Source organism: Mus pahari, chromosome 17 (genome assembly GCF_900095145.1).
Source record: "Mus pahari chromosome 17, PAHARI_EIJ_v1.1, whole genome shotgun sequence".
NCBI classification, from domain to species: Eukaryota; Metazoa; Chordata; class Mammalia; order Rodentia; family Muridae; genus Mus; species Mus pahari.
In genome coordinates this window covers 61,036,293-61,050,807 of record NC_034606.1, presented here as the reverse complement: position 1 = coordinate 61,050,807, position 14,515 = coordinate 61,036,293, and the positions used below count along the sequence as shown (strand labels likewise).

Below are 14,515 nucleotides of genomic sequence, written 5' to 3'. Positions count from 1 at the left end.
AAGTCAACAACATTCCTGAAATCATGTCTATACAAGTAGTATGTGTGTGTGTGTGTGTGTGTGTGTGTGTGTGTGTGTGTGTGTGAAGATGAGGCCAGGAGTGTTCTGTCTGGATTCCACCTCCACAGTTACTACTTTCTCCCTCTCTCTGCCGTTTTCTGCCTCTACTACCCTCTTAACTCCCCTCCAAATGCTCTAAATAAACTCTATTCTATGCTATACTGTTGTGTGCTGGTCCCATAGGGGGAAGGGACACCTTGACTTGGGCCCACTGAGGCAACCCCTACCCCCACACCTCGCCACACCCCCATAGAACATATTCTTATATTTCTTTATCTTTTTATAGTCACTATTCAATGAGTGTGTGAGGAAGCAAGGCTGGGGAAGACATGGAAAGAGCTGGAGGAGGAAATGGAAGGGAGAAATGATGCAGTTATATGTTAATGGTATTTCAAAATACCATCACTCGCAAAAATCTAAAAGGTAAAATTACCTTCTTTTGTAATTAATTCCAGTTTTTATGCTTTGAAAAATCTACTTTAAGCATTGTAATACCTAAAACAATGTGAGTGGGTAGAGATGGAAGGCATATGGACTAGATGGACCTGTGAAGTAAGAGTTACTGACAGCTTGCAGGTTGCTTAGCTGAGGATGCGGGAAGAGTAAACAGGAGATGGGCTGAAGGGAGACCATGGTTAGTGGCTCTCAGCCTGGGGGTTGTGACCCCTACTTGTCTATCTCCAAAACTATTTACATTAAGATTTGTAACAGTAGCAAAATCCCAGCTAAGAAGTAGCAATGAACATAATTTTATGGTGTAGGTCACCATGGCCTAGGAGCTGCATTAAGGGCTGCAGTGTTAAGGAAGGCTGAGAGCCACTGCTGCAGAGGACAGAGTCTGAAGGATAAAGTGTCATTCCTTACTTTCCAATTACATTTACAGATTGCACTTTTTTCCAAGTCTACTAGAAGGAAATTATAAAACATCAAAAGTATTACAGTGACACCTAATATTCATAGCTCTGACAAGCTTATATAAAACACCAACTGTCAAAGGGAACTGATCTGATCCCACATGATGCAAACGGTCAATTCCCTCTCAATTTTTCTTCTTCAGAAGAACTTTTTCCCCTGTAAATGCTAAGGCCAGGAAGAAAAATGTCAATCAACCAAGCTAACGGCGTATTTTCTGTTCCTTCAGAAGAGATCATGGTGGTCTGGCCTTAGTGTAAGGTTTGGACACACTCACAACTCAGGAAAACCAGCAAGTGAGAGACAGGCAATGGTACTCACGCACGTATGACAGTAGCCAGTTTGCTTTGGTTACAGAGGCCATTACTCACCTGCGCCCACACTCGGAGTATTTACCAATATTTTTTAATATTAAGGCAGCTGTTAGTCGGATGTGTTTAGTTATTGGTCCCTCTTTTTCATCCTTAAAAAGAATGGAGAATATAAAAAAAACAAAGAATAAAGATCTAAATCACACAAGACCACACCTCTATGGACAAGGTTTTGAAGGGGCACTTACTGTAAAGTCCCGGAAGACAAGGTTCCTCGAGCCTCTCCGCAGAGCCATGAGTGCAGCACTGGGGTGACTTGCAATGGCCTTCTGGGCTCTGGGAGCAGAGCCTGTGCCCCCCACAGCGGGCTGCCTAAATTATCAGACAGACAGTGTTAGATGCACAGACAGACACCTGTGCCCCACCCCAGCCCACACACATGCCTAAGCTGTGTTAGGGCTGTGTTTTCCCACCGATCCCTTTTCTTTCAGACAGGGTCTTAGCTATGGAGCTCAGGCAGGCCTTGATCTGTCCACCCTACTGCCTGCTGGCATTACAGGACAGAGTTCTGCACACCACTCAGTCTGTCAGTCTCAGAGCAAACAACAAGAAGATGCCCTGCATGGTCCAGGTTTTGGCTTTCCCATACTGTTTCTTGTCTGTCTCGTGTCTCCCTAGTTTTCTACTTCTTGTTTTTAGTGCCAAGAATAGGAGACAGGCTCTGACCACTGTAAGGGCTATTCGTTCTTTATGGGCATTAGTAAATTAATTTTCTTTACTTGGTAGAAGATTTTTGATTTGCCACTTGTCCTGGTTCATCTTGCTTTAATCCTGCAAGCAGAGCATCCTTTGAACAGTGCTTATCCTTAAGGAGAGAAGAAAGTAAAAGATACACATCATAATCTTTAACGTGAGCAGATGAGTCACAAAGCAAGCAGTACCGTGAAAGCATACCTGTAAGTGGGTAATGAAAGAGAACCTCTGCCGCTGGAAAGGCTCACAGCCTTCCCACAGACACTGCCCCGGGTACACGTCTTTCCCTCCATGTTCAGTAGCTGCATGATAGAACACTTGTGAGGGGGTTGGAAACCACCTACAAAAGGAAAGGCAGACATTTGAGACTCAGGTAAGAGTTTGCATGCAGGCACTTCCAGAGGCCAGAAAATGGCACTGGATTTATCTTTTATGGCTTTTATGTAACTGTGTCTATATTTAAACCAATTAAAAAGTACTTTTAAAGACTGGTTTATTTTTCTGTGTATGAGTCTTCTGACTGGTCTCATGTCTATGTATCATCTGTGTGCCTGGTACTCCCCAGAGGTCAGAAAAGGTTGTTGGATGCCCTGGAAGTGAAGTTGCATATGGTCATGAGCTGCCTGCCATATGGTGCTGGGAAGACAGCCTAAGTCCTCCCTCCCTCTGCAGAAGCAGCAAATGTTCTTAAGTGTTAAGCATCTTTCCAGCCCCCCAACTTTTAATGTATATCGCACATCCAGTATCTCAAATCAATATTAGCTCAGGAAATGTCGGATATTTAAAAAGATTTAATGAAGAATGTAATTACTGAATTACAAAAGATAATCCTAAAGCCACAGATTACAAATCTCATTTCTATTAATAAAATCAGGATATCCATTTTTAATTTTAAGTACTCCAAATAATATTTCACTCACTTGAAACAAAACAACTCAAATGCTATTATATATACAGTTACTATCATGAGGAAGATCTCTTATTCAGAACTTCACTGAGATTCTGTTACAAATTGAAAAGATTTTAAATGTTGTACAATGGTGTTTTGGTCAATGGCAGATGACATACATGGCTGCATATATGACCTGTATATTATGATGTGACTAAAAGCTTCCTGCCACCCTAAGTGACTATGCAGCCAACTTGGTGCAGTATCTGGTGTAAATACAGCCAGCCACGCAGAGGACAGAAGCCAATGTATAAAATAAGACACTTGGTAAGGATAACATATGTGACTGCTTTACCTATTCAAAATTTCCCTTCTACTTTAAGATTTCTTGTGTAGCAGGCTCTCTATATAGGCTTCTGTAAATACAGCCTTCTTAACATCTACACAATGAAGCCATCGCCTAAGTACCCATGTTTCAGCATGTATCTTTGATAAAGGATGTTATTTGTACATACCTTAAATATAAATGCACCATTGGGGTTTTGTCAAAAAAGATTGGTAGTGCCAAACATTTTGCAGAACACAACATTAGTCAACTTTGTGATATGTGAAGTTGGCAACTTGCTAATGATGGGAAAAAAAGATGGCTAATTTTTTGCCTTTTCAAGACAGGTTTTCTATGTGTAGTAGCCCTGGCTGTCCTCGAACCCACAGCCTGCCTCTGCCTCCCAAGTGCTGGGATTAAAGGCATGAATCACCACACCCAGCAATGCTGCTCCAGACGGTCATCCTCAGGCCTGTGCTATTTAGTGCTGGAGCTAGGGCGCACACACATCTAGCCAGGTAACAGTGTTTCCTTGTATCAACTTGACTACTTAAATATATACAAGTATGTGTCATGGGTTTGTCAGTGTTCATCACTCTGTCTGTCCATCATTATATGTTCCTTTCTCCAGTCCATTACTTTTTTACCTCCTCTCAAATCTTTCTTCTTTTCTGACTACTCTGTCCATATGAGCCATTGTTCGGCTGCTGTAGCTCGGGATGCAGTTCTAAGCTATCTGTGAATGCAGCTGGTGTCAAAGATCACATGGGTATGAAAACCAACAGAGACTTCTAAACTAATATGATAAAAGGTCTGAATTTTACAAGTATATTCCTGGAGGGAGCCCTGGGTGGCGAATACTTGTAATCTCAACACTTAGAAGGCTGAGGCTCAAGGTTGCTAAACTAAGCTACTTAGCAAGCTGTGACCTCAGCATATACGCCACCCTCCCACATGGAGAGCTGACCACACAAGCAAACACGCATGCAAACACACACGAGGGAGAAGCACTGAGTCGAGGGAGAAGCACTGGGTCAAGGGAGAAGCACTGAGTTGAGGGAGAAGCTGCCATTGTTGATTCCTGGAAGCCCCCCCCCCCACTACTTTCTTCCTAGGAATCACCTAGGGAGTGAGCTACTCCCCAGCATCACAAAAGCACACTCACCCACTAACCCTGAAAATGAAGGAGCACCAGAAGGAAACAACACTCCCTGCAACCCGATTCTCAGCAGCACTAACCCTTTGTCCTGCTGAACACAAGTGGACATGCTGCTGACTGGGTGCTGCATCCAGCTCGCCACTCCCACATTACTTAATCTTGACTCAAATTAGCATAACTCACTGCCTTCTGCGGAAAACCTTTACAGTAAGCACAGTGTGAATGTGCTCCCCCTGGTGGGCTTACAAGGCGACCCCTCTGGGCAGAAAACTCTCAGAAATTTTCACTTACTGGAAATCTAGTTTTGATGTTATTTGTAAAGTTACCAGGTGGCCATAAATAAATGTGAGCTGTAATCGTTATGACCTTTATGTTTGCTGATATTAGTAGTAACAGGAGCCTCTTGTATGCACCTGCCCATTTTGTTAACTCTTTATTTGAGACAGGGTCTTGTGTGTAGCTCTGGGTAGCCTTGAACTCTTCAAAATGCTGGGATTAAACACATGCCTCAACACCAGGACTGTCTTGCTAACCCTTAGTTCTGAGATAGCCTCAGGTCTCCAAGCTACACGCCCTGCATCTGTGCCTCCATTACCATGCGATTCTCCGCAGTCACCATTCATCAGAACTGCTCCAAAATCAAGTCTTCTCCTGTGGGTAGGAGTCTGAACACAGAGACAATGTTCCAGTTTTACCTCTCTCTACATAAGACATGCTACTGAAGGGACAATGCAGTCTGAGTTCTCCCTCTGACCCACTACCTTCTTTGTACCTTCTCTCTATCTCTATCTCTCCCTCCTACTGAGAATACAGATGGGAAGGCCTGAGAGTAAAGAAAGCCGGTCATCAGGCCGGATGACCAAGGTTGAACGGTGGAAGTAGAGAATCAGACCCCCATAAGCTGTCCTCCGGTGGCCCGGCCCCCTCCCACCAGTTACAAATACAAGCCCCTTCCCCTCCATGCAGCTACTCTCAATAGGCAGCAACGAGAATTTACTGATATTTCCCAAAGTGATACAAAATGTAACAGTTGATCATTTTTAGTGTATTAACCATATCTGCTAATTTTCTTAGTCATTGGCGACTGTCAAAAGGTAGGTACAGTCTTCCAAGACAAGAGGGGCAGGTGGAAACACCAGGCCCTCTGCTCACCATCCAAACACCTGAGAACAGCTCAGGGCACACTCCTCTCCACAGCAAGCTTCCCTTTAGTTAAGTTCTTTTTTCTTATCCACAATGGGCTTTTTGGTTCTAGTGGATATAATTAACATAACACCAAGCCTCCTAATTCCAGCTGCCCTAAGTAGCTACTGAGCAAAATACTCAAATTAGAAGAACAAAGGAAGCAAGTCAGCAAACAGCACATCCTCAACACAAAATGAAACACCATCAAGAAAAGCACTGAAACCCAGCTTAGAGCCAGCCAGCAGGGCCACCCCTGGTGCAGTTGTCATCAGAAGGCTGCTGGGAGACACCACAAGCACACTTCCCATTCCTCCACAGCATCCTTTAGAAGCTTGCAGCCTATTCAAAGGCCACAGGCACAGAGACCCATCAATAATACATAGTGTAGCATTATGTTTTAACAAACACACCATATTCAAAAGATCAACTTAAAAAGAAACACTGCAGTTATAAGGTACATCTCAAAGGCTGAAACAAGTTTCCTCAGACTCATTTCTTTGTCTTAGACAGTTCTTGGCAGTCCCTTTTCTCTTAATGGTCTAAAAGTATTCCATGTCTCAATAGCTCCTGCTGCAAACAAAGTAACAAACTCGTCCGCTTCATAGAGGCATGAAAGAGGCATGTAATGTCTTCTGTAGGAAAACCCCACTATAAAACTCACATGCACTAAAGTAAAAAGCCATTTACAAGCATACATAAAAACCCACACCAAATTATTGCAGCAAAACAATGTAACTTTTACCTCAACCCTTGACATCTACTTCTTTTACATATTTTATGACAAAAGAAACATCACAGTTATGCATTATTTTATAATCAAATGAGACTGTGTAATTAGTTGTTATATTACATTATATAGGTTATATATTATATAGGTTATATTAGCCAGATTATATTAAATCCAGATGAAGAGTTTTAGAAAGATGTACAATTCTAAGTTCATTATTAAAATTTCTCATTCAGAAGCTAGTGAGATGGGCCACTGGTGAAGAGGACACACTACTACAGACAAGAGTTTCAATTCCCAGCGCCCATGACAGATGACTTACAATTGTCTACCTTCAGTGTTAGGAGGAGATAGATAATGCTTCTCGCGTTGGCAGGCACTTATACTATAGTGTGTATACCCACACACAGTATATACACTGGTGCATAATTGCTTTTTTTTTTTGAAATTACAAAATTCAAGGCAGATCTCTGCAAGTGGTACATACAGTGAGCGAGTTCTCGGCCAGTCATGGGTATGCAGTAAGATCCAGTCTCAAACAAACAAGCAAACAAACATGTAAAAACATTAAGATATGCTTTAAAAATGTGTACCTTCACCGGGCGTGGTGGCGCACGCCTTTAATCCCAGCACTTGGGAGGCAGAGGCAGGCAGATTTCTGAGTTCGAGGCCAGCCTGGTCTACAGAGTGAGTTCCAGGACACCCACAGGGCTATACAGAGAAACCCTGTCTCAAAACAATGACAACAACAACAACAACAAAACAAAAATGTGTACCTTCCACAAAATACTTATAGCAGGTTGAAATAATAGTCCACATCTAAAAGTGGAAGGTGTTTACAATGTAGGTGCCAATTTATTTGTATACTGTTCACAGAATTTAAGGAGTAAATCTGTGTGCATGCTATTTTTTTTTTTAAAAAAAAGCATCATTTTTTTGAGATTGTATTATAATGATATCACTTTGCCTTTCCCTTCCCCACCTGCTTGCTGTCTTTCAAATTCAAAGTCTCTCTTTTCATTAATAGTTTTTAAATGCCTACATGTATGTGGATATTGTCTGAGGGGTTCTATTGCTGTGCTAAAACACCATGACCAAGGCAACTTGGAGAACTTGGGTTTATTTCAGCCTACACTGCCAGGTGGCAGTCCATCACATCAAAGCAGGAACTCACCCAGGGCAGGATCCTGGAGGCAGGAGCTGTTGCAGAGGCTATGGAGGAGTGCTGCTTACTGGCTTTCTCCTCATACCTTGCTCACTCTGCTTTCTTATAGAACCCAGGACCATCAGCCCAGGGGATGGCACCACCTGCAGTGGGCTGGGTCCTCCCCCATCAATCAGTAATTAAGAAAATGCTCTCTGCAGGCTTGTCTATAATACCTCCAGATTTGTGTGTGTGTGTGTGTGTGTGTGTGTGTGTGTGTGGTTTTTTCGAGACAGGGTTTCTCTGTATAGCCCTGGCAGTCCTGGAACTCACTTTGTAGACCAGGTTGGCCTCGAACTCAGAAATCCGCCTGCCTCTGCCTCCCGAGTGCTGGGATTAAAGGCGTGCGCCACCACTCCCGGCATACCTCCAGATCATATAGAGACATTTTATTAATTGAAGTTCCCTCTTCTCTGATGACTTTAATTTGTGTCCAGTTGACATAACTGACCTCTTGTTAATGTGACACACAAACAGATCACCGTTAAACCACCTCTCCTTTTGCATTCCTAAGATCTCACATAAAAACATAAATAACTTTAAAAGTTCCATAATCTTTATAAATTCAAAAACATTAAAAATTCAGTCCTGCCAACATCTAATCTCTTTAAAAATCCAGACTCTTTTAGTTATAAATCTCTTTGGGCTGAAGAGATGGCTCAGCAGTTAAGAGCGTTGACTGCTCTTCTAGATGTCCTGATTTCAAATTCCAGCAAAGACATGGTGGCTCAAAGATCTGATGCCCTCTTCTGGAGTGTCTGAAGACAGCTACAGTGTACTTCCATATAATAAACAAATCTTTATAAAGAAAATAATAAATCTCTTAACTCTGGGTTCCTATAAAGGAAAATAAAAGTTAAGTAAGTCCATATTTTAAGTGGGAAGAATTAGGGCATAGTGACAGCCAGAGGAAAGAAAAACCAAACCCCAGCAATGTAAATGACTCAGTGCTCAGTGTCTGGAATCCATTGCTGATTTTCTGGGCTCCTCCAAAGGGCTCTGTCCTCTGCGGCACACACAGCCGCTCCTAAGCTGAGGCAGGCTGCACTTCGCTGTTGCTGCTGACCTTGGTCATCAGCTCATGAAACTGGCATCTCTAAAATGTTGGGTCTTCTGACGGAACGGGGCTGCATTTTCAGCAATAGCCTCTTACAGGCTCTCTTCATGGTGCCAAGGCTCAGCTTCTCTGAATGACCCCTTCAGCCCTGGGCCTTCAACTGCCACTGAAGCTGCACTGTCACCAATGCCCTCTTCTGGCCTCTCCCAAAGCCAAGCCTCAGCTGCACTCCCTGACCCCTGCATGCCTTCCAAACCAGAACCACCTGGGTGACTCTAACACAGTACCAAGCCCAGCTGCCAGTGTGAGGTAAAACCATGGCTGCTCTGGAACACAGCTTGTGAGTGCTCTCAGGCATCACTTCACAGATTTCACCTCAAAGATGCTGGTCTCGTCTTAATCACCACTAATTTCTCAGCCCAGCTGACCAGTATCCATTGTCCCAGTAAAACAAAGGATTTACTGTAGTGATTCTGGTCTCTTGATAATCACAGCTGATTCTTCAGCTCTAGCTGAGCAGACCACAGAAACTTCACACAAAAGGCCTGGTAGTCTTTACTTCCCTCTGAAACTTCACGAGCCAGGCCTCCATCTTCTGCACTGCTCTCAACAGTCTGATCGGCCAAGATCCCACAGAACAGCTCACTGCACTCCCAACACTCAATGGCTATTCTCGTCCAAACTTCCAAAGTTCTTCAACAATCCTTCCAAAGACAACACAGGTCAGGTCTGCCACAACAGTACCCCACTATCCTGGTACCAACTTGTTCGGGTATCTATTGCTGTGATGAAACACCATGACCAAGCAATTCAGGTGAGGAAAGGGTTTATTTCAGCTCACATTTCCAGGTGACAGTCCATCGCTAAGGGAATTCAGATCAATAAAATTCCAACACAAATTATACACACACACACACACACACATATATATATATAATATATATACACACACACGTATATATACATATACATACACACATATATGTTCCAAAATATGACCAGTTTAGTCCATGTTACATGCACACACGCACACACGCATGCAAAAACACACACGCGCACGCGCACGCACGCGCGCGCGCACACACACACACACACACACACACACACATGCACACACGGCTGTCTACTTGGCATTAGGGAAGATGCTTTCTCCCCCTCCCAGTGTCCTCAGTTGCCTATAGTTCTCTGTGTAGGGTGGAGGCTTAATGGGCCTTCTCCCTGTCCACTTCAGCATGCCTAGCATGCTTAGCTCGTGTTCAGATAGGCTTGGGATTTGATATATGTAGCTCTTGACAGTATGAAGAGAGGCACCCCGTCTTCTGCAGTGTACCCTGAGCCTTAGGTGCAGGGAGCTGTGAGCATATTCACAGTGGGAAAATGGGGCATCTAAGTGAATCTAAGTGGGATCCTAGCTAGCATGGGCACTCACTTGGCTTCCCAGAAAGATTTGGCCCTGTGCACATCACACTGTCCTTGAGAAATCCTGTCTGAACATTGCTCAGTACACATAGGCACCAGGAACATTCCCAATACCACTTTATACTAAAAATGGGCTTTCAAACATCATTTTTCAGAATTGTAAAGTACCCAGAGATCTCCAACTAGGTCCACATGTCTAAACTAAAGGCTGATTTTTCTCCCCTGACATACCTTAATATGAAGAAATATATTACAAAGTATGAACTAAGGCATATTTTTATATTCAATATTTCTGAAACTATAATTTTGTCAGGCTGGCAAAAATTTTGAAAACAAACTTGGTTAAGAGATGGTTGGTGGCGAATTCTTTAATCCCTGCAGGTCGGAGGCAGAGCCAGAACCAGCCAAGGAAGCCAGGAATCCACACGGAGAAACAGAGCAAACAAAGAGATGGTACTGGTTGGTAATTGTCTGTATTCTATGCATAATCTTCCAATCAATCAATCAATCAATTAATCAATATTAGTAAATTACAGGCTAGATTTCCAACCTATGAAATGATATTATAAAGAAGGGTCAGCGAGATGGCTCAGTGGGTAGGAACTCTTGCCATGCCTGAGGTCCTGAGTTCAACACCCCAAACCCACATGATGGTGAGAACTGGTTCTTGCTAAGCTGCCTTCTCGTCTCCATACTTGCTCTGTGGCATATGTGTATATGTACACACACACACACACACACATACACACACATACACACACACACACGGACTAAATTAAGGAATATAACAGAGGATATTCTATTTCTATGCTCACAAATTGATAGTTATGGAAAGACATCCTGCCACAATGCACAGGAGGAGAAACAGCTGACCTGAATAGGCCTCTAATTACTAAAGAAAGCGAGTCAATAACCAGCAAAGCAAAGACAAGCAGGACAAGATAACCAGTTTCACTAGGGGATTCTACCTATCCATCTAACATGTGAGAAAGAAATGTCTCAGTGAGCAACAGTGCCATGGGTATCATAGTAATAGCCAACCCCTTTCTGCTTGAATTTAAGTCCTGTTCCTCAAGATGAAACCTACACTGGTATCATTGTTGGCTAAGAACCTGTGGTTGGACAGGTCACTGCCCTAGGGGAGAGACTATTACTATTGGACATAGTATTTAACTGATTTCTCAATGTTTTCTCATTAAACCCACAGACTAGGGCGTCTCTAAACCCTCATCACTGAAGTGTGTACGTGCAGTAGATGGGGATTTACAGGGAGACTCACAAACTGGCCAAAGTGCAGAGAACAAGAGACTGGGATGATCGGTCCTAAATGGGACAGCTGTATCACATCCTCTACTCCTATGGCTCAGGGATCATTACAGAAGTGGGGCAGAAACACTCTAAGATCCAGAGGTGATGGATGGCTGCAGGGAAATGGTGTCCTCCAGACACACCAGAGCAGCTGAGCATATGAACCCATAGTGACTGACAGCATACAGGAGGAGCCCCATGCATTCTCAAGCAAGACCCAATCTTACCATGGGAAAGGGAGATAAGCATCAAGTTCCACTCCTGGCTGAGCAGCTGCTGGCAACAGAGAGTTGCTGGAAGCTAGTTTGTTTGTTTGTTTGTTTTTGTTTTTTAAAGAATGTTGATTCCCAGAGGGCAAAGAGATGACTCAGCGGCTAAAAGCATTTCCTGCTATTTCAGAGGTCTTCGTTTGGATTCCCAGCACCCACGTGGTAGCTCATACATTTCCAGATCATTTGATGCCCTTTTCTGGCTACTTTGGGCACTAGGCATGCATGTGCGAGACATGTCATACATGGAGGTAAAACTCTCGTGTGTTAAAAAAAATTGAAAAGAATGTTGTCCCTGATAAGCTGACCACACTCTGCTGGAATGCCACATCCAAGAATGTGCGGCGTCACAACAGAGAGGCACTGCCACACAAATCAAATGCACAGTCACTTCTGTCCCATAAGGGTATGAGTGCACAGGCACTCCCACTGAAAAGACTGGGCATTTACCACAATAAACTGCGAACTACAGAGAGTTGATTCCAAACACAGGAAAAGTCTGAGAAAGTGACAACTTTCCTTTCCTCCTTGTTCCCTTGCTCGCCCCAGCTCCTCGCTGTCTGTTCCGTCTGTAATTCCTGGGACTGCATGTCACCCATTCTGACACAGGCAAAGTCTATTCTTCAAGACCCAACTCAAATATACAGGCTAATGTAAAGCGTCCTAACAGTCATGGGTTACAGCCACTCCCGCTGTGCTGCACTAGAATGGCCCTTTCTTAGCACTTACTTAAACTATGACTTAGGGTGTGTGTCGCCTCCAGGATTGGAAATAGCTTTGTACTTGTAATCCTTACCACATGAACCCTACACTAAGAAAACAGTTAAAATATTTATAAAATCAAGTTGAACTTGTTATTAATGAGACGTTAAAAAAAAAGAGGCATTCTGAAAAAAATGACAGACTTTAAGAAGCATTTTTGAATATGCCTTAATCAGAACAAACACCATATATTTAGATGATGTAGCATGGATCATATTAACTAGATGGGAAATGGTGCATATACAGGCTCATTAAATTCTCTAGAATCTTCTGCTGTCAGGGCTGACGCGTTCTAAGAACTTCATGGAAAGCAGTTACTTTTAAACTTCTTTTATTCCCCAAACCCCCAAATTAAGGACTGAGCCCAAGGCCTAACAGTCATCACTGAGCTAAATCCCCAATCCCACTCTTCCATTCTTAAAAAGTCAACAAACAGCTTTAATAGACTACCTACTCTGTCAGCTATTTTTTACCACTAGAAAACAGAAAAACAAAAATTTACAAATCAATAGACACTAAGTAAACAAAATGTCAAATTAACTTACAATGAAAACTAAAATAATAACAAGAGAGAGGGGGGAGGGAGAGAGAGAAAGAAAGGAAGGAAGGAAGGAAGGAAGGAAGGAAGGAAGGAAAGAAGGAAGGAAGGAAGGAAAGAAGAAAGAAAGGGAAGAAAGAGAGAAAGGAAAAGAAAAGAAAAGAAAAGGAAAGGAAAGGAAAGGAAAGGAAAGGAAAGGAAAGGAAAGAAAAGAGAGGGAAGGAGGGAGGATCGTCTGGTGGTGAAACCCAGAGGCAGAGCCCTTCTTTAGCATGTGCAAGGCCCTAAGTCCCATCTCTATCTCAGCCAAAAGAAACAGACAAAGAAAGAAAGGTCACTTTCAATAAATAAAAGAAATAATCGACGTAAAAAGTTTCTCTGGGATTTTAGATTATGATCAAGTTCACACACATGTACTACAGACACACAGAAGTGGAGACAATACTTACCCCTTACTAACATGGATGAATCTGTACTTTATTCATTTTTCTCATTGAAAAGAACAAAAACAAACAAACAAACAACAAAAAACAAAGCCACTGGTCAAGATACATGTGCCATCGCTGTGTCGAGATGTAAGTTTGATAAGCACTGGCTTTGCATGCTATTAACAATCCCCCGGCTATGAAGAAGACGCACGACCATAGCAAAACCCTGTATATGAAATTAACAAATAGAATTACCTCTAATAAAATTAAAAGAGCTAACATAATTATTTTAAGCTATGAAAATGGAATCTCTGTTCTCTAAGAAATGAAAACTACTTTCCTAGTGAAATCAGTGCCCAGGGCTTCGAGTTCTCAATGCCTGAAGGCAAAGGGCTTTGGCACAGCTCCCATTGCTGGGAAGACACGTTTCATTTTGTCCGACATCTACAGAGGCAGTCCCAGCACCTGCTCAGCGCATGCAGAGCCCTGAACTCTACACTCAGTCCTGAGGCTAGGAGACGGCTCAGTGTGCTAAGTGCTTGCTGCCCCAACACAAGGAAATGGAATTGACCCACATAAATGCAGATGCAGGCCTGTGTCACTCACAAGACAGGTGGAGCTCCAGGAGCTGTCAGCTAGCTTAACCGAGATGGCAAGTTCTGGTTCATACACATGCATCATGCATACACCACGCACACGCACGCACACACAGTAAGTTCATTTCTATTTGTTACTTATATTACTTACTAAATTGTGAAATGGCATGACTTCAAGAACAATTTTCAAAATTAAAGACAAAATTCATTTTCTAAATATTGCCTCTAAGTAATTTTAGTGATTACTTAATAATTACTAGTTTAAAAAAAAAGTAATTCCAGAAAATTTACAACTGTCACCATATTAACCTTAAAAAACTACATAATCAAATTTGGTTCTTCTTTTCTTTAAGATAGATCTCCCAGCATAGGCTGGGCTCGATCCCTTGGCAATTCTAATGCCTCAGCCCTGAGTGCTAGGATTACAGGCAGGAACGACTGCACAGTCTACTCTATAATGGTCCCCCTCTCCCTTTAAGAAACAGGGTTTCATTATGAAGCTGTAGTTGGCCTGGAACTCGCTATGTAGACCAGGCTGGCATCAAATGCAGAGATCTGCCTGTTTCTGCTTCCTGAGTGCTGGTATTAAGTTGTGCTAGTATGCCTGGCTTAA

General features: G+C 42.8%; 1 protein-coding gene across 1 annotated transcript in view; it reads right to left on the bottom strand.

Moving 5' to 3' along the window:
* The window catches only part of Arid2 (AT-rich interaction domain 2), a 118,866-nt gene that overhangs the window by 10,876 nt on the left and 93,475 nt on the right, over positions 1-14,515 (bottom strand). Inside the window, exons 17-20 of the mRNA XM_021216527.2 lie at positions 2,238-2,376; positions 2,063-2,148; positions 1,532-1,655; positions 1,344-1,435 (exon numbers count right to left, since the gene is read on the bottom strand). Of these exons, the coding sequence (XP_021072186.1) occupies positions 1,344-1,435; positions 1,532-1,655; positions 2,063-2,148; positions 2,238-2,376 (441 nt within the window). The remainder of the gene's footprint in view (positions 1-1,343; positions 1,436-1,531; positions 1,656-2,062; positions 2,149-2,237; positions 2,377-14,515) is intronic.